Source organism: Gastrolobium bilobum, unplaced genomic scaffold, assembly GCF_033153095.1.
Source record: "Gastrolobium bilobum isolate Gb01-03AN ecotype WA unplaced genomic scaffold, APGP_CSIRO_Gbil_v1 utg6330, whole genome shotgun sequence".
NCBI lineage: Eukaryota > Viridiplantae > Streptophyta > Magnoliopsida > Fabales > Fabaceae > Gastrolobium > Gastrolobium bilobum.
Window position 1 is genome coordinate 206,218 of NW_026896517.1, and position 20,971 is coordinate 227,188.

The window sequence follows — 20,971 nt, forward strand, 5'->3', positions numbered from 1 at the left end:
CATAGCATACTCATTCTTATTAATATAAATTTCGTTTATTTTTCCTTGATTGGTATCCCTGAATCTAAAATCTGTGCAATTGATGGCGCAAGTAGTAGGGGGAAATAATTTTTTTTATTAAATTTATCTTGCAAAATATCTAGTTAATTGCCTTGTAAAAGTTATTATCTCGTTCACTTGTTGGTAAAGGTTTCTCATTTAATTTTTCCTTTCCCTTTCTAAGGACATTATGCTTCAATTTAATTTACTTCAGTTAATGAACATCATAATCAATGCATCTTAAATTATAGGTGTAATTATTTTAAGGTGCCACAAATGTTGCACGGTCTTGCAACTTGCAAGTGTTTTTCCCCGTCGTATATTAATTATGACGTAACAATATAATAAAAATTCAAAACATTGGTTTAAAATGTTGTTTTATTTAAAATCGTATTGGTAAGCTTTTAGATTGCCTTGTTTTAAATAATAACCTTTAATAAACAAAGAATTTAAATATGATTATTATAATGACAAAAGAGGTTCTTTTTATGAATAAAAAAGAGGTTATTTGGTTTACCAAAAGACGTTATTTTGATTAATGGGAAGACATGGTGATCATGAGCAACATAATTTCATCAAGGACACAAAATGGAAGCATTACAAGGCAAAACAGAGAACAGAATCGGAAAGAATAACTTTATCCTACTTTTTGGAGTTTCCACCATGTTAAAAAAAGTTATATTAAAGTAATAATATATAATATTAAAAAATAAGATATTTTTTTTTAGTTAAATCATTTTCTTATCTTACCAAAAATAAAATAAAAAAATCTTTTAATAATGTGTTATCAGATAAGTGGGTTTCACATCATGCTTTAATTCAAAAAATTTATGTGTTAAATTGAATCGATGCAAGATTTATATATATATATATATATATATATATATATATATAAATAATCTCCTCTTACCATCTTATTCTCAAAATACGACCGTTAAAATTAGCTTTTAGTTAAAACAGCCATATATTTGAATTTTTAATCATCTCGTCTCGTGTGTAAATATTAATATTCTTCCTCCACTTGTTATGACTTCTGATAGACAGGGAGCCCCAACAGAAAAAACCAATCAACAATAATGGCTTGTTTGGTGTGATATATAAGGCTTAATAGTATAAGTTTATACTATATTTTATGATATTTTCAGTTATTTGGTGTGACCATCATATAGTATAAACTTATACAGCAGGACTTTTTTATACATCAAAATGATGTATAACTTAATTCAGCCTATGAGTGGTAGATTAGACCTGATAAGAGGTTGATGTATTAATATTGCTTACAAGTACAATTTTCAAGAACTAATATATCATTTCAATATTTATATATTAAAATAATTTTTTTAATATATTAATTTTTAAAATATTGGAAGATATTATTTTATACAATAGCGTACCAAATGGTGGACAGTATTAAAATTTAATCAGGTCTTATACTATCAGATCTTATCATATATTATGCACCAAACATGCCCTAAATTAAGTAACCTAAACAACAAGAAATAAACTCCACGTTATATCTTGGAACAGTAACCATTTTGTCACGTTTGGCCAAAAAATTTACCAAACTGTCACGTCAACAATAAATTTTGCCAAAATATCACGCGGCATATTTCTACACTGTGTAGCGAAATATGTTTGCAAGTAATTCGCTACACAGTGTAGCGAAATATGCCATGTCAGTCTGCACAGTCAGCAAAAATGACACGTGTCAAGTAGGCTGAAATTCGCTATACTGTGTAGCGAATTATGCTTGAATTCTGCCTGCTTGACATGTGTCATTTTTTTGTTGACTGTGCATCCTGACATGACATATTTTATTACATTGTGTAACGAATTACTTGCAAACATATTTCACTATACAATATAACAAAATATGCCGCGTGATATTTTGACAAAATTTACTGTTGACATGAACATGTGATAAATTTTTTTTTGCCTAATATGATAAAATGGTGACTCTTCCTTATATCTCAACAAAAAGTTAAGACATTAGGTATAAGGTTCTTTCCCTTGTACAGTCTTCATTCCACTTCCACAAAGGAAAATGGGATAGCATCATAGCAGTAGGAGTAGGACCCACTGAAAAGGATATTTATTGGGGTAGGTAGCCCTTTGATGTTATGTACAAGTGTACAACAGCCATTACCTTTGTTTGTTAGGTCATAAATGATAGAACCGGGTCAAGTGCGATGCATCGTTGAGTAACTTTACCATGCTCACCACACCATTTCCACACAATCATTTACTCTAATATCTTAAGAATATGAAAAATTGCTAATGCTACAAATGTATTTTTATAAAATGAATTAAAAAAGAAATGAAAATATTATTTTTTTATTAATTAATTATATTCTTAACTATAATTAATTACGAAGCGTTTAAATTTTTTTATAACAAATAAAAAAAAATATGTGTCATTTTAAAGTATGTAAAATTGTGTCATTTTAAGAGAGAGAAAAAGATCAATAAAAAAGGAGAGAGAATTGATAAAAAAATAAAAGTGTGGATCCTATCTTTTTTGTGAGAGTGAAAGGATATAAGTTATATCGTTTAAAAGGATAAATACTTTCGGCGCATGAGAGCTAAGCAGGTGGGGGTGAGAGCATGTGTTTGAATCTCTTCAGTACCACCTTTGGGAGAAGTTTAAAGTCTTAATCCTGAACCCGCCCCGAATTGAATTAGCTGCGAAGTAATAAACCGATTAGAATATTTAAAAAAAAAAAAAGATAAACACTTTTTCGAACAAATAATATAAGTGTTCAAGATTTTAACAAGTTCCATATAATAATACCAATTACCCCTCCTTATTACAAAAAATAAAAAAAATAATACCAATTACCAAACAGGTTTTCAAAAAGACACAACGATTCGTGGCATATTCGAACTTCGAAGGTGATAATAATCATGACATGCAAATAAAGTGAAGTGACAGTCTCTCACTAGTTGTCTCTAATCTATTACTAAGAATAAATATAATTAACTTATTTAAGTGTATCAAATATAAATCACGCGAATGGTAGTTTGGTTACTTTTTAACAAATAAGAAGTTAATAAATGAGATTATTCATAAGTGAAAAAAAAGTTGAAGAGTGTGTTTGTAAATACTAAAAATAAACAAATAAAGGTTATGTTCACTTTTAAGTTTAATTTCGAAGAAGAATGGTAAATATAATTTAGAAAAAATATTTGCCCTTTTTTGAATAATATAACTTGTCATTTTACTCTCGCATAGAGATTAGATCCATATTTTAATTTTTTTTTCCATTCTCTTCTCAAAATTTATTTATTTATTTCATTTAAAAGATATAATTTTACATCATTTAAAATGACATACACTTTTTTCATATAATTTACTTAAAAAGTTCTTAATTATTTTAAGGAAATTTTTTTTGTCATTTTAAATGACACAACTTGTGTCATTCCACTCTTTTCTCTTTTATCTATCTCTTTCTCTTGCTTAAAATAACATAACTTTACGTCCATGGAAATTATACACATTTTTTCTTTATTTTAATTATGAGAAAGGTTATACTTACAACCATTTTTTTATAACCTCTTACAACTATATCTTAACACCGTTGATTCCTGCCAATCAACGATTATGATTTTTATAAATTAAATTCATTAATTAATTATTAATTCTGAATAAATGATAACTGTTAATTAACGAAAATCAAAAATGTTAAAATATAGTTGTAAGAAGTTGTAAAAAAAAAAAAAAAATTATAAGTATAATTTTCCTGTTTAATTATTATCATTTTATAGACTTGCTGCGTCTGACAACCCATCCTTTTTTAGTGGGTTACGTGTAGATATCAAATTGGACCGACCCACTGTACGTAGACGTGAGGCTCTGCACTTGTACAATAATAAATGTATCATTTTTATATTTCATAAGGATAAACGTTACATTCAATACAAATAAAAAAGTATTAATATTTTGTACGTTGCAAGGAAAAATCATATATCCTGTATATATAAATGTGTAGAATCAATTTGAAAAGAAGAAAAAATAAAATAAAATATAGATTTTATATTATTTATATATATATAACAGATAAAAATATTTTTTATATATAAGAAATACTAACCCCAATAAAAAAATACAGAAAAACAACATTGTAAATGTAATAAGAAGAGGAAATAACTTAATCAGTCTTTAAAAAAATAGGACTGATTATATTAACATTTAAAAATAAAAGCTATAACAGAAATTTTGTAAAATATGTGTTTTTTATTATATTAATGATATTAATTTAAGCTAATCGAAGGATATATATATATATATATATATATATATATATATATAAATTCATTGACAATTTTTATTTTATAAATTAATAAAATGATGTTATATTTTTAAAAATTAAATTAGAATTTACTCTACATAAGAGTGTTTATGAAGATCATGCTGAGCATGTTTGATACAGAATATAGTATTTTCAGTAATTCATTTATTACACTAGAAGAAAAATATAATTATTTTATTATTTTATTAAGTATTAATTATTGAAAAATGAAATATTATATTATTATTATTATTATTATTATTTTTTCATCAATTCTTATTAGATTAATCTTAAAATTCTAATACAATTGCGTGATTGAGAAGTTTATATTAGAAAAATAGAAAAACTGACACAATTTTGTTAGATCTGAGATTAGTCATTAGATGTCTTTTTTTGTCTTTAATTATTGTGAGACTAATCTCTCGAGTTATAGAGTGGTAGTTGGATAATTTTTTTTATAAAATGATTACTCAAGATTCAAACTCCTGATATTTATGAATAATTTTTTTTTTCATATGACGTTTCATTTTTATTATACTAAATCATTATTGAGTCTTATTAGATGAAATAAAAGTAATAAGCACACCACTTATATATGAAATATTTAAGAAAAAGGTTAACTGATCTGAATGTATTGGAGAGGAAAAAGCCCATGTTCATACAGGCCCTTAGTTATGAGTTATTTAGAACAGTATTTTAACAAAAATTTTAAACCAAATAACATTGTTGAATATAGAATGCATGTCAACTTATTTTGTAAGAAAAAAAAAAATCGCTTTCTGACTTTTTTTTGAGAAAAAATAACTGTGAGATAAGATCGGAATCCGATAAAGCAAACTTCTGAGTTCTGACCCCACATTTGCGAAGCCGCCTATCTGGGGCCCATGTGCTATTATTTAGGTCTATTTTATTTTATTTATAAGATCTATATTAATCTTTTCAAACATCTTCCGTACGATTAATATGAATTAACTTGTGTTTCTTTCAATGTACTTTATGTGATTTGAAACGCAATTTTCAAAATGAAAGAAATAAAGAAATGATGAGATAGCATTTTCCTGATCTAAATCCTTGTTGGGCAACACAGTAATCAGTGGCATCTTTAGCGATAGTTTAACATAATTATTATAAGGGTATGTTTTCTCACGTTACATAAGATAACATATTCTTCCTACTCATACATCAAAAATTGTGCTAACATTTATTTATTTATTTTAAAGAATAGATCCCACGTACACAAGATAACAAGTCTCTTACAACAACGCGAGAATTGTATTTCTCTTGTTATAATTGTAACGATGTTGTTTCAGGATATTTGAAAAGTGTGAGTAACGAGAGAGGAAAATAAAAGGCATTAGCCGCCCCACTTGACAAGTCTCCAAAGTAATAAAATTATATATGAATAATATTTATATTAAGAGAGGACAAATTATGAGCATATATAGATAGATTTGGGTGGGAGTAGAGAGTAGGAAATGAATATGAATATGAATATGAAGATGGGGTTGAGATGGTTGGGAATAGTAGTGTCAATGTGGTTTATAGGAGGAAGCATGGCGGAGCAATGTGGAAGACAAGCAGGTGGTGCTGTGTGCCCTGGGGGTTTATGTTGCAGCCAATTCGGGTGGTGTGGCTCAACCAGTGACTACTGCGGCACCGGATGCCAAAGCCAATGTGGAGGAAGTGGTGGTGGTGACCTCGGGAGCATAATATCGAGGGACAAATTCAACCAGATGCTGAAACACAGGGATGATGGTGGGTGCCAAGGGAAAGGGTTTTACACCTACGATGCTTTCATTACAGCTGCCAAGTCTTTCCCCAACTTCGGTAAAACCGGCGATACTCCCACTCGCAAGAGGGAGATTGCTGCTTTCTTCGGCCAAACTTCCCACGAAACTACTGGTCTCTCTCTGTCTCTGCCTGCTTAATTATATATATACATATATATATATATATATATATATTCGATTTCTCATCTATTTTTCATTATATATACTGTTACTGTATGACATATTAACATGACATATGATACAAATAATTGATTGATTTAATTGATGATATGATAATAATAATAACAGGGGGGTGGGCAAGTGCACCGGATGGACCATACGCTTGGGGATACTGCTTTGTTAGGGAACAAAATCCAAGTGCGTATTGTGCGTCGAGCGCCGAATTCCCTTGTGCTCCTGGGAAGCAATACTATGGTCGAGGTCCCATCCAAATATCATGGAACTACAACTACGGACAGTGTGGAAGAGCAATAGGTGCGGACTTGCTGAACAACCCAGACCTCGTCGCCACTGATCCCATCATCTCCTTCAAGACGGCCATATGGTTCTGGATGACGCCACAGTCACCCAAGCCATCCTGCCATGACGTCATCACCGGAATATGGAAGCCGTCGGATGCTGATAGGGCGGCAGGGAGGCTTCCTGGGTACGGAATGATAACAAATATAATAAATGGTGGACTCGAATGCGGTAAAGGACAGGATAGCAGAGTGCAGGATCGCATCGGATTTTACAAGAGATACTGTGATTTGCTCGGCGTCGGCTATGGCGACAACCTTGACTGTTCTGCTCAGAGGCCATTTAACTCTTTGCTTCTTCAATTAATGGTCGACACCATCTGATCCCATCCAGCTGTGACTGTGACTGTGACTGTGATGTTTTCTCATCTGCATGTCAAGAGAAAACACACTTTAGAAATAAAATGAAACCTGGACTGGTCCACTACCTATGCAGACTAAACACGCTTTGTCTTGCATTTCTTCAACACCATTAATTACATTAATTCATCACACGATATGACGTACGTTACCCTCTTAAGTTTTAACCAACCAACCACCACCACTATCATTCTCTTAAATTATCATCTCATGTGCCGTTCGGTTCGCATATGTCATACAAATAAATTTCGCTGAAAATTGTGGCCGATATATCATGTTTCATTTCGAACTTTTATATTGCTACTAGGTCCTGTCACGTGAAATATAGATAGATAGACAGACATTAAATGTGGAATCTTTCGCTCAGATTTTTTATTTATTATTTTTTACACATTAAATAAATTAAACTTTAATATAATTTGTGAAATTTTTTCAAAAGAAATCTATAAATATATAATATTTCTTACAAAGTTTTAATACAACTGTTTATCCGGAGGTCAAATTTAAGACCACATTTATTTTAGACACAATTTTTATATAAATATTATCATATAAAATTTTAATTTGAGAGAATCTATTTTTAATTATAAACATGGGAGAGATTAACTTATATCAATTATTAGTTGTTGATCCTACTTGTACAAAAATATTTTTCCTCTACCAAATGCCCTTTAAGGAAATTTTGAGCATGTTTGATTATGTTCTTTTTTTATTGTTGAAATTGTTTTGTAGAATAATTAATGAAATAGGTATTTTGTGTATTTTTTGTTTTTGTTTTGAGAGTTAAAAGTGAAAATACAAAATAAAAACAACTTAGATATGAAGTTTGTTGGACAATGTTCTGTTTTTTTTTCTTAAAACAATTTTGTAGAATAGTCAATAAAATATATATTTTTTGTTTTTATTTTGAAAGTTAAAAGTTAAAATACAAAACAAAAATAAATCAAATATATTCTCTAAATTTGATTCTAAAAACAAAACAGATATAATTTTTTTTACAGAACGAACCTTATCAAATATGTTTTTTTTTTTTTTTTTTTATTCAGAAAATAAAAAATATTTTTGAAAACAAAATTAAAACAAGCTCAAATCTCCAAGACTTTTGATCGAATATGCTTGTATGCTTTAGGAGACATCTGTTCAAGTTCAACAATAATTACCATGATTATACAATAAGCCCCTTTTTGGTCATGCCATTGACTATGGACTAGGGAAATACATCCACATAACAATTGTTAGGCATAAAACTATGAATTTGTTTTCTTTAAAGTTACTTTAGATAATTTTATTCTAAACTATGGATTATAATAATCTTTATCATTTTAATTTTATAATTTTTCAACTCCAAAACGACGTCGTTTTGATGAACATTAGATAAAGTTGTCTAAAGTAACAATAGATTTTTTTTCCCTAAAACTATTTATTCATTTTCAACTCATAACTTGAACTTTTCATGACAATTGATTCATATCATGATATAGGAGGATACTGGTTTATAGCACAAAGTTGAAATGGAAAGTATATTTACTATGCATGTATATAGAGAGACTCGTACACATAATATAATGCTTTGCTATCGTTGTGATCCTACCCGGCTGTGACTCTGGAGAAATCTAAAACAATAAAAAAGATAGAGTTCGTTTGTCTTTCCCATGACCAACACAAAGCATCAGTTCTAAGGGGTCCCAACTTCCTCGCGGGCAATCAAGAAAGAAAGGCGTGAGTACAATTAGCAGCTGTTCCCTCTCAAAACTAGCTCTCATGTATAGTATAGAGTTAATTAAAAAGTTCTGCATCCAATCTGAGATGCGACTGTAAAAAATTCCAAGTTGGAATCATGTGTGCGAATGCAGGTCAAGTTCTGTTGGGAGAATAAAATCATATGGACAAACATTTTACAAGCTCTGCACTATATTGAAACTTCCATTATATGCCTACCAAAATTGAAAGAAAATTCTATACTTTAGCCTCCGTCCCTCCTAGTTGTGACGTACTGACGTAGTCTCGAACAACAAAGAATCAATATTTTCTGCTCCTTTAGCATAAAAATATTTGCCAAGTGTATTTGAATTCAGTTTCCTTTTTCACATAGAGTAGCTATAAGCTCTGACTGAGCCTTCTCGAGGGCACTTGCCAAATTTTCAGGCTTCTTCCCACCAGCCTGAGCAAAATTGGGCCTTCCACCCCCTCCGCCACCACATAATTTTGCTATCTGTCCAATGAACTTACCTGCGTGAATCCCCTGATCAACCACCCCTGGAGTAAAAGCAGCCACCAGACTAACCTTCCCTTCACCTGGACATGAGCCCAGTAAAACAGCTGCTGGATCTGTTAGGGTTTCCATTAAATATTCTGCGGCACTTTTAAGTGACTCAGCATCAACTTCATCAAAGCACTCAACTAGTACCCTGGAAAGTTTAAACAATCAATAAATAAAAATTATACATCAACTCAACGATCGATAAATTTTCAAATATCATTTTTTCTATCTCCGAGTCTCAAGTTTAAACAAGATATAGAAATATATATACAAAGGACATCCCCTCAAGTTCTAGTTATTTCAGTAGCATTAACCAGAAAATATATTCAAGGGACTATTAAATTATGTGATGCAACATATCTGCTTCTTAATTGTCAGATTTCTTTGGTTATGACATGAAAAACTTTGAAGTGAGAAAAAAGTTGAAAAACTTTTATATCAAAGAAACATCTTTCACCTTTTTCCCGAGCTATATACAAAATTGTTAGTACCTCAATATCACTGAATTATTTGATCAGGAAATTGCTAACAGGAAAGATATCCCTCTCCCCCTTATTATAGCAACAAATACTAACAAATGGAGAAATATTACCTGTACTGTTTTGAATTTCCCACCAACAACGCTTTGCTTGCAATTACTGAAGCTTTGTAGACTGCTGCTTTTGCACGCACACCAGAATTTTCATTTCTTACTAACCGTAACTCCTCTAAAAGGTTTTCTATCCTTGTCGTCACTTCTTCAGGTTTAACCTTCATAAGGGGATATTAATTATAAAACGTTAAGACATGCAAAATTAAAATTACAGAGCATACAGCATATTTGATTAAAAGTGCTTGAAGGAAAGAAATGGTGCCATATGCAATAAATGACCAAGTCAAAAATGCTCATGGAATTTCTATTTTATTAAGATTTAGATTAAAGATTATAGACACAGAGAAAATACTCTTTAAGTATTTGAGCAACATATGCAACAAGGAATGTATGAGCACCACCAAAAATTAAGAAAGCTCCATTCTCTGATATGTTTATTCCATTGAAATCCTCGTAAGGCATAAAGCAAATAAAAATCCCAAAGTAGGTATTTTCATGGCTCGTGGAGAACCCTTCCAGACTATGATTAATGCCCATCTTCTGCAAAGTAATTATATAGGATGGTTTGTTCTCTCATCCCTAATTCTGTTGTACCCAATCGGAAAAAATAAAATAAAAAATAAGGGTGTAAGGAAAACAAAGGGATGCCTATGTGTACAAATTATATAATTAAGGACTGATCAAGAAACATACTTTGAGAGTGGAACATAGCTGCTTCAGATAAAAATCTCGGGCATCGACATATTCAATGAAAGCTTCCCCAGCTACAGCTTCTATGCGTCTGATTCCAGATGCAATACCCTGCTCTGAGATTATTTTAAAACCACGAATCTCAGAAGTATTACTGACATGAGTCCCACCACAAAGTTCCATCGATACACCAGGAACCTCTACAACACGTACCTGCAGGACATCAAATTTGAGAACCACAAGAATCTACATAAGCATCATATAACCTAGTTAAATACTGACAAAAAAGGCAAACCCTAATGCACAAGGCTCCCCAATTTACGAGGGTAGATGTGAGGGTCAATTGTACGCAACCTTACCCTTGCATTTTTGCAAAGAGACTGTTTCCCATACTCGAACGATAAAAATTTAAATATACCCTTACTCATTTCCCTGGTTATTCAGAGGTAGAAATATACACGTGTACAATCTAGAACATATAACCTTACTCTGTTGTAGAAGTGATGATAGGCCATTAGGATTTAAACTTTATTAATACAGTTTCATTGTTTTATGTGACAATATGCTCTCTTAAAAGGTTTTTCAGAATCTAATATATCACTATGCTGTACATTATTCACTACAGTGGTCCATTTGCAAGTGCATTTATAAGAGAGGAAGGATAACTATTGGTATATCAGAAATGATAATTGTAATTGGATCTATTTTAAATTTTTCCAATTTTTTTGGTATGATTAGCAATCTAATAATGGTAAAAAGGAAATTTAGGTCAGAAGAAATGGCGATTGCAGAGCATTAGTTGCAAATCATCCCTGAAAGTCTAGGTTTTGTCCTCTTTTGAAATACACACAGTTCATGATACATGTAACCTACAGCTTAGAACTATCAAGAGTGTTTGCAGTAAATCCAACCTCTTCTCCATATTTTTCTCCAAACATTGCAATAGCTCCAGCTCTTTTGGCATCAGGAAGAGGCATCACTTTGGTTTGAAGAAGAACCGCATCCTCAATCCATCCATTGATTAGCCCTTCAATATCTGCAAGCTCACTGTCAAGAAGAGGTCGGTGGAAGTTGAAATCAAACCTGAGTCGATCGAATGCCACCAAAGAACCAGCTTGTGAGGTCTCCTGACCAATAACTTTTTTAAGTGCAGCTTGTAGTAAATGAGTAGCAGTATGATGAACCTGCAAAGCACCAAATATATTTACTATAATCTTGAACAACTTGTAAGTTTGGAATTTGGAATTACGCATGACTACAATGATCTAAGGATTTATCTTTATCAAATTTTATAATGAGTAAAGATTTACAAAACTAGAAAGTAAAATGAGTAAGCTAACAGTTCTTGTACCTTAGCTCGCTGCCTCAGCTTTACATCCACTGCTGCTTCCACTTCTTTGCCAACCTCTACAACACCCTTTCGGACAGTACCCTTGTGAACAAATATGTTACCTAAAGACTTCTGAACATCTATTATCTCCACAACAGCTTTTGGTTGATTTTCACCGTCTACAATATATAGAAAACCATGATCTCCAATTTGTCCCCCTGATTCAGCATAAAATGGAGTCTTGTTCAGCAAAACTTCCACATTACTCCCTTCAACAACCTGTACAGCTGGATCACCATTTACCACTAGACTTTCTACCATTGCTTTACAATAAAGGCTGTCATATCCAATAAATTCAGTGTCAGGTATATTGTCTGCAATATTTTCCCCATTTCCGATGGTAAGTTTGACAGTGTTGTGTGCAGCTTGTGATTGACGCCTTTGCTTCTCCATCTCAATATCAAAACCATTCATATCAATACTCACACCACGTTCTTCAGCCACTTCTTTTGTTATTTCCATTGGGTATCCATATGTATCATACAAAAGAAACACATCTTCGCCAGCCAAGCAGGGTATCTTTTCATTTCTTTCGGCACTTGATAAAGCATCAGCAAGCTTCTCCTCAAGCAATTTTTCTCCTCTCTCCAGTGTCTGCACAAACCGAAGCTCCTCTCTCTTCAACTCCTCAAGGATACGGGGTGCCCTGTTCTTCACCTCAGCATCAATGTGTGTGCTTAATTCCACTACTTCCTCAGCAATAACTGGTAAAAATGCTCCTTCAAGGTCTCCTCTACCATCACCTTTTATACCAAGCAACCTGCCCGTACGAACAACCCTTCTGATAAGCCGCCGAACTACATAACCCCTCCCAACATTTGATGGGACAACTCCATCAGAGATGAGAAATACAATTGCACGCATGTGATCTCCTATAATCTAAGATAAATTGAAAAATAAAAAAGACATGACATACATTAAAAGTAATAAGGAAAGTATAGGTTGAAATCAACTATTTGAGATTGTGTTGCAGCTTGTTCGAAGATAGTCATACTCACTTTTAGATTTCTCTTTGTCTGATCATCAGAAATGCCATATGAAACATTTGCTAATTCAGAGGCCTTCTCTATGATGGGGAAAATCAAGTCAGTTTCATAGTTGTTTGGAACCTGCAGAAAACATTGAATGTATATATATATAAAAGGAACTTTTAGGAACATATGCAATGATAGTTCAAGTGCCGGACTGTAAAAATACTTTTAAAAATATAAGTGGTCACTTTTACAACAATGCAAATCAATGTATACCTTTTGAAGAATGCAAGCCATACGCTCCAGTCCAAGCCCAGTATCTATGTTCTTCTGCTTTAGAGGTTCAAGAGAACCATCATCTTTTTTGTTGTATTGCATGAATACTAGATTGTAGAACTCCATAAACCTTGTATCATCACCTAGATCCTGCATTCATCCCCCCACCCAACCCACAAAATGTGAGAAAAAGAATGTAAAATATTGTCATTGAAGTGATTTTGAATTACAAAATGTTGAACTATTTCATACTTACGGCATCTACATATCCCCTCTCAGGATGAAAATCATAATAAATTTCCGAGCAAGGACCACAGGGACCTGTCACTCCACTGGTCCAGAAGTTGTCCTCTTCACCCAACCTCTTTATACGCTCAACTGGGACACCGACCTGAACAGGAATGAAGACCATGGAAATAAACTTGGCAAAATGCTAAGTGGAAACTTCATACAGGGTTAGAACTTAAAACGATGCTTGAGGAAATCCATTTATAGCTAACCTCATCAGACCATAGCTGAAAAGCCTCATGATCATCTTGATAGACACTAACCCATAATCTGTCAGGCGGCAAACCAAACCTAAAAGTAAAAAGAAAGACATGTTAGGAGGAGGGTGAGTTGTTTTGTAAAGGCAAGATAAAGAATGGAGGAAAGGGCGCAAATATAGTTACTCTATGGTAGAAAGCTCCCACGCCCATTGAATAGCTTGTTTTTTAAAGTAATCACCAAAGCTGAAGTTTCCGAGCATCTCAAAAAAGGTATGATGTCGAGGTGTTAGACCAACATTGTGGACATCATTAGTGCGTATGCACCTTTGCGAAGTGGTAGCACAAGGTACTTGTCTTGGAACCTAAGGCGAGCGAGCGTGAGAGTAGAGTTAAGAGTGAACAGAACATATGAGATGGGGTATCGTATGGCATTCCTTAATCCTTACCTTGCCTAGGAAGATAGGCTTGAATTGAAGCATCCCTGCGATAGTGAGTAGAACAGTGGGATCATTTGGGACGAGAGACGCACTAGGAAGGACCTTGTGACCGCGACAAGCATAAAATGTCAGAAATCTATGCCTTATAGAATCCCCACTCACAGGATTATCATTCCCTGAGACTTGTTCCTGTGCCTGTGCCTGTGCCTGTGCCTGTGCCTGTGCCTGTGCCTGTGATTGTGATGATGCAGTAGCCATTGTGCGAAAGGGGAAATCGCGTCCACCATGTTGTTGTTGTTGTTGTTGTTGCTTTTTGAGAGAGAGAAATTCAGTAACGAAGCTGAAGCCAAATACTGCATAAAATACAAACAGGGTTTGCTTTTAATAAAAATAAAAATAATAATAATGGAAGCAAATAGAAGAATATAGGTCTCAACAACAACAACAAAAAAAAAAGAAATTGTAAGAAATAACGTCTAGCTGTTTTTGGGCTTTGGCGTGTGAATTTTGGACGCGGCAACACTTGTGGAAATGCTGCAACCGCCAACCCTTCCATGCCGCCACTCATATGCTTGAATGGAATGGATATTGGATAAGCCTCTTTTGTATTTGATTCAGTTTCAGCGTCCACACAGTCACCACTTGTTCAATTTTTTATGACGATACTTTAGTTTTAGCTTAAATATCAATTTATCACTACTTTTCTTATGACGTAATTATTTTTACGTTTTTATGAAAAAAAAATTATCAATATTTCAAGAGTTTTTATATTTTTATTATTTTTTTATGTTATAATTTTATATTTTATGATTTTTTTTTGCTTATATTTTTACATAAAATTTCCTTTTTAACTACTTACTAAAAATAAAATGTGTACTTTTGAAGGACACAAACTTAAGTCATTTTAAGAAAGAAATAAACACAAAAAATATAAGTCTCACTGAAAAATAAAAATATGAATCTTACTAATTTATATTTATCTCTCTTTTAAAAAAAAAAAAATTTGTGTCCATTAAACAACATTTTTCCCATCTTAAAAAGCGAATTTAATGTACTAAAAAAAAAACGAATTTCTTCTACGATCGTACGTTCAACTTATGAAGAAGAAGGAGAAGGGCCTTAGCTAGGAGGGCCCAAAATGATAAAAGAATGGTTCTCGAGGAGCAATGGCCCAGAAAGATAATACCCGCAAGCCCAACCACGATTCTGTGTCTGTGATATCAGTTGCAGTTTAAATTATCATTGAAAGCCACAGGATGAAATTGGTGCAAGTTGAGGGAACACATACCGTGAGTATGGATGTTTTGGTTCCAATGTGACTTACCATCTTATGCATGGATGTGTAGTTTTAGACTAGTGGCCAAAAGAATTGAAGTCTGTTTTGTTAATGGAAAGGCTATAAGTATGAATAAATTTCAAAGAGTGGCGCTAGTGGTCATGAAATACCAAAAGGGTGTACATTATTGAAAGTTGCTTTATGTTTAGAATTGTACTAGAATGAAGATTATTTAGCCATGGACATATACATAGGTATAAACATAGAGTTCCTTATATTCCTATATTAGGCCTCCATAGTTGTAGGCTGAACCAGCCCACTTACCCAAATTTTGGAACAACATGTGCCTTTAAAGGTCAAGAAGAGATATACTGGTATCCCAATACAGATCTTCAAAAAAAGTCAAGAAAAATTTTAAAGGTCATTGTTTTATATGTAGTTGGTTGTGATGTGTGCATTGCGCTCGGTATTATAAAAGGAACTAATCGGGTTGACGGTGTTACACCACATATCCCAAATCACTCATCGGTCCTCCCTTCCAACGGTTCTATTCTCCACTTCAATCAATCACCGATGAATATCCAATTCCAAACAATGCTCTTCTCTCTGCCAAGGCCGCACCCAGAATATGAGTATGAACAATTTTTATTTTTATTTTTGGTATATACAAAGGCCAGGGAGCCAGGAGAGAAAGAAGACTAAAATGTTACAGCATGAATATACAACATGAAGCTATTATAATCATGAAGAATAGGCACCAGATCCGAAGAAGGGTCCCTTTAGAGCTCAAACTTTTATTTCATCTTAATAGCATAGCTCCTATATATTGTTGTCGCAGCCAGTGTATGAAGATATATATAACATTATTAATGTGTAGAACCACCCTAGAGTATCTAGCATAGTAGAACCGCTTTCCAAATGTATATTTTTCCTTCCCAAGGTAAAGGACATCAAGTGCGCTTGTTCTTGCCCCATATAAACTTGCACAGCAGGCGCTCCACTTCATCACAAATGGTGATTGGGATGAGCCAAAATTGGCATTTGCATGATACAAGCTTTCATAAACGCCTGGTTAACTGCAATTGGCATCAACCTAAACCACTCCTTATTGAATCCGACCAGCGAGTGTGGAGTAGAAATAATCCTTGTACGCAGTCATATCCTTGTATAATTACAAATAAGCTATTTTTTGAATTCAAACTCATAACCTTCCAGTCATAAAAGAACAGTTTTACCACTGCTCTGATTCATCCCCTTTCAGTCATTAAATATCCACAGCTAATAGATCTAAATCGTTGGGGACTTTGAAACACAACAAACAATATCCGACAATTCCATTAACATCAGGCATGGCTTCCTTATACTTAGCTTTCTTCATGCACAGGATTACTAGTCGATATACTCACGAGATAAATCTTGCTTAAAAACCAAATCTACGTGACAGGACTTAGCTTGTCTAAGGAAAGACTTTCTCTCTCAATCATAGTAAGAAAAAGCTCTTTAAATAAAAGTGAACTTATTTCATAAGTTAACAAGAAATGATATATCCACCTTCAGGGTATTTAATGAGTTTTGATCACAATATACTTCATTTCATTAAGGGTGGATATACCCTTATTTGTCCACTTTAAAGACAAACTTACTTTAATTGAGCCTTATCCCTCGTAGTAATAGGGGAGTCATATCAAACTTCATAACAACAATGTCTTTGCATGTACAGAAAGTCAAACTTATATCCTGCCAACTGAGGAATCACAATAAGAAAGGAAAAGAAGCCTATGATAACATGTGAAGAGGGACATGCAAATTCTGTAGGTCAGGAACTATAGTATTTATGAACTACAAATGGCTCCGCCACACCATGAAGATGCCCAATACAAGCTGTCATGAAATGTCATTACAACTCTGCTTTCAGTTACAGGCCCGCTGCTGTTGATCATTCACTCAGCAATCTGCCCATAACGCAACAGGGTAAACTACTTTAAGTTCTAAAATAATTACGTGGTTTTGTAACGAACACATAAAATCATGAAAACCTTGTGCCCACAATTACAAAATCAACTCACTACTAGAAACCTAAAAGATAAAATTGAGATTCTGAACTCTGAAGCATCTAAAAGACCATGGCTAAGAAAATGAATTATTACTCACTTGATTAAGTGGATTGTCAGGAGATTTCTTCCATAGCTTCCATATCATGTCCTTGTATTGAGTGTGAGTAAGGCCTGGTTTTTCTTCCTTTAACTTAGGGAGCTCAGCTTCTTCAAATGCCTGCATCGTAGTGAAATTGAAGTAGTTAGTTCCAGATAGTGGCCCGGAGTGGCCAATACCTTAAAAGCTATAGCAATGAAGCAGATGACATAGTGGCCACTCCATCCAATATAGCAGATAAAGAGGAAATAAATTCTAATACACACATAATAGATGCTCAAAACTTTAAAACATATTCATCATTAATACTTGAAAGTCATAGCGTAAAGAGACAATCATCATTAATCTAAAGCATAACTAATTACAATAAGTCAATAACAAAGGCCGCGGAGTAGAATCTCGTCAAACAGAGGCTGGGGAAGCTGCCAAAAATAGAGAACCTCCAACTCAGGTTCCAACAGAAGCAGTGAAAATCATAGTTGTTAAAAAATACTCCCCATTAGACCCCAACTAGTGAGGGTGGGGTGAGAGGAATCTTTATATGCAGTCTTATCCTTGCATCTTTGCAAAGAAGCTATTTCCTGGATTTGAACCCGTGACTTTTCAGTCACAAAGAAATAGCTTTACCATTGCTCCAAGATCACCCTTTGAAAGCATAGTTGATAGTGTCACACAATTCTATACAAGTTGACAAGTTAGAAATTTGTAACACATGATAAATTGGAGATGACTTTGAATTGTGTGATACATAAATCATGCATGACTAGGCACAATTTCATATACATAGTTATCAAATGTGGATTGCAGCCTATCGCGGCCAACCTTGAAAAACACAATAGCGCTATAGCAGGTTGCGATTACAAAAATAGCGAAACAAATCAATAGAACCTAGATATACCACATATATATGCTAAAAAATAAAGACATTCATGCATAGTGAAAAATTGTTCCAAAACAAACAAGGAAGAGAGCAAGAGAGCGAGAGGGGCAGAGACAACTGAGAGAGAGCAGAGATGTGCGAAAGAGGTAGAGACATGTGACAAAGAGCAATAAAGGTAGAGAGAGTGGGTTAGGGTTAAACAAAAAAAAAGACTAAAAAACCCTTCAAATATTTCTGTTAGACATTTAAAATGAGGGCAAAATTGACATTTTGCCTTATGACACTGTTGCACTGCGATTTGGCCACGTTTTGGCTGCAAATGCAATTGCAACGGCCGCTATTGCAATCTGGTGCAGCATGGCATGAATGGTTACGACGAAGCTCCACAAAGCGTAACCGGCGTATTGCGCTACAATTGACTACCATGATCATATATCGGTTTTGAATTGCACTATTCAACGATTCTTTAAAAAAAATTTCCTCTTTTTGCTTTTCTTTCATTAATTCTCATAAAAGAAATAGAAAAGTCAAATAAGCTAATTGTTTAAAAAAAGGAACTAAAGGAGCATTATTGAATGCACTCTATTTGACTATTCCATTCCTTGTTTCCAATCTTCTGAAAAGCAGTCAATGCATCCTATTTAGTCATTCAATTGCTTTGTTTTCATTCTTATAGCTTCACACAATCACTCACTCCTTTTATATGCACCTTATTTGGCTATATCATTGCCCTGTTATGGTTCTTCTAGAACATAGGCTTCATAAAGTCACTTTACGTGACTCAGCTTTTACTTATGACTTTGTTTCCTGAGACTTGTGGTTAAGTTATTTTGTTGATTTCTAATTTAAAATTATTAAATTGAGCATTATACATTATGAATCTTACATTTTGATAGGGTTCTTGATTGAATTGTGATTTAATAACCTTGGTGATGATGGGCGGAGTTTGGCCACAAAATGCAAGGGCTGCAGAACAGAGACATGCAAACAGCATATTTCATGTGTGATTGGGTTAGAAAACAGGAGGAACTAACCCTAAAACACGAGTTAAGGAGACAAATAAACCCCTCAATTGAATGTAAGGTGAGAGTTTAGCATAGACAAAACGGGGATTTTGTCCACGAGAAGAATTGATTCCGATCAGCCATTATCACAGCCGCAAGGCCTGCAAATCATGCAACACTAAAACACCATGGCAAAATCTACCCAGAGTGACAAAAATAAGCATCATCTCAAGGGTAAAACTCAAGATAAAGTAGCAAAGGCACCAGGAATATTGTTACAAAGTGCTGGGAAGATCGATAGACAGAAGTTTTAGAGTAAAAAATACCCAGAGTGACGAGTGTCGAGAAATGCAGCACCTATATAGAGCAAAGTGTATTGGAAGCAACAAGAAGAGTGAGAGAGTACCTTGAAGGAGGCCTTGAGGCGCCTCTCGGGATGCCTATCGGGGGGCAAGCTATCAGAGGCGATGGTCATCTGAGAGATGGCATCCTCCACAGTTCTTGCTTCGATGATGGTGTCGTCCCTATTAGTATTCGATACAAGCACCATTCTCTCGTACTCCTCCTCCGCAGCAGTTCGACTCTGCCGCTTCTTACCCTCCTCGGCCTTCTTTTGAGCCTCCGCCTCCGCCTCCTCCCGCTGCCTCCTAAGTTCTGCCTCCGTCACCTTCGGCACGGGGATGGACACCCGGGCTGCCTTCTTATCCGGCTTTTTCATGGACTTCTCCAGCTCCTTCTCCTCCAACTCCGCCAATCGACGCGCCTCCGCTCGACGTGCGGCTGCCTCCGCCCTCTTCTCGGCCTCTTCCTCGCGCTTCTTGGCGGCGCGTGACTTGGAACCCTCGGCATCGCGCCAGTACTGTTCCTCCTTGTCTCGAGTCTCGCGCTCCTTTCGCTCCTCTTCCACGGAGCTCTTACGAGCCCTGGCCGCCTCAGCCTTCGTGTTCACCCCCATCTTTTTAGGCATCGCTCTTCTCGATCTCGATGGATTCTGGTTCTGGTTCTGGAACTCCAATCCAAGAAACCGCCTCACAGACACAGAAGCAGATACACCTCATCATCTTCCATTTTCAATCTTTAATCTTTAATTTTAAGCTAGCAAGCTAACACGATTATTCATGGGCCTCAGCCCATTTCCCAATTACAAACCGCTATCTCAAAATCCAAAATTCAAAGAGGATCCATTTCCATTTTGGGCTACAGAAGATAGGATAGGATAGGATGACTTATATCCTACTTTTATCACTTATTTAGTTTTGGTGGGTTAATAGGATATGATTAACTTATCCTATTGTCTCATTTTATCTTATTCAATACATGATTTCTTATCCTACAGTGAGAGCTGAGTTAGGATTCAACAGGATAGGATATCAATATTTGATACTCAATATATTCTCATGCTACCTTATATATATATTTTTCTCTCTCCTCTCTCTTTCTACATAATCTTATCAGATTGTTAATCAGGTGCTCATCAAACACAAGACATGATATCGGCTTATCAGCCTCATATCATATCCTACCCGTATCAATCCCATATCATGTCCTACGCTTATCCTA

At 34.3% G+C, this 20,971-nt stretch overlaps 3 protein-coding genes across 3 annotated transcripts; 1 reads left to right on the forward strand and 2 right to left on the reverse strand.

The window, feature by feature from the left end:
- The first annotated feature begins 5,659 nt into the window (after nucleotides 1–5,659).
- On the forward strand, nucleotides 5,660–7,186 carry LOC133300226 (endochitinase A2-like). Its single transcript, XM_061499747.1, has 2 exons — nucleotides 5,660–6,230; nucleotides 6,407–7,186. Exons 1-2 carry the CDS (start codon nucleotides 5,804–5,806, stop codon nucleotides 6,958–6,960), a joined length of 981 nt encoding a protein of 326 aa, XP_061355731.1. The 5' UTR covers nucleotides 5,660–5,803; the 3' UTR covers nucleotides 6,961–7,186.
- Nucleotides 7,187–8,426: 1,240 nt separating this feature from the next.
- LOC133300220 (alanine--tRNA ligase, chloroplastic/mitochondrial) lies at nucleotides 8,427–14,733 on the reverse strand. Its single transcript, XM_061499736.1, has 12 exons — nucleotides 14,575–14,733; nucleotides 14,110–14,453; nucleotides 13,847–14,025; nucleotides 13,676–13,754; nucleotides 13,432–13,566; nucleotides 13,176–13,325; nucleotides 12,927–13,037; nucleotides 11,890–12,807; nucleotides 11,450–11,722; nucleotides 10,542–10,751; nucleotides 9,849–10,006; nucleotides 8,427–9,404 (listed from the first exon to the last, which is right to left on the reverse strand). The coding sequence occupies exons 1-12, from the start codon at nucleotides 14,666–14,668 to the stop codon at nucleotides 9,068–9,070; spliced, it is 2,988 nt and encodes a 995-aa protein (XP_061355720.1). The 5' UTR covers nucleotides 14,669–14,733; the 3' UTR covers nucleotides 8,427–9,067.
- Nucleotides 14,734–17,002: 2,269 nt separating this feature from the next.
- Nucleotides 17,003–20,475, reverse strand: LOC133300223 (uncharacterized). The gene is made up of 3 exons (XM_061499742.1): nucleotides 19,818–20,475; nucleotides 17,528–17,647; nucleotides 17,003–17,328 (listed from the first exon to the last, which is right to left on the reverse strand). The coding sequence occupies exons 1-3, from the start codon at nucleotides 20,376–20,378 to the stop codon at nucleotides 17,317–17,319; spliced, it is 693 nt and encodes a 230-aa protein (XP_061355726.1). The 5' UTR covers nucleotides 20,379–20,475; the 3' UTR covers nucleotides 17,003–17,316.
- Between the last annotated feature and the right edge of the window lie 496 nt (nucleotides 20,476–20,971).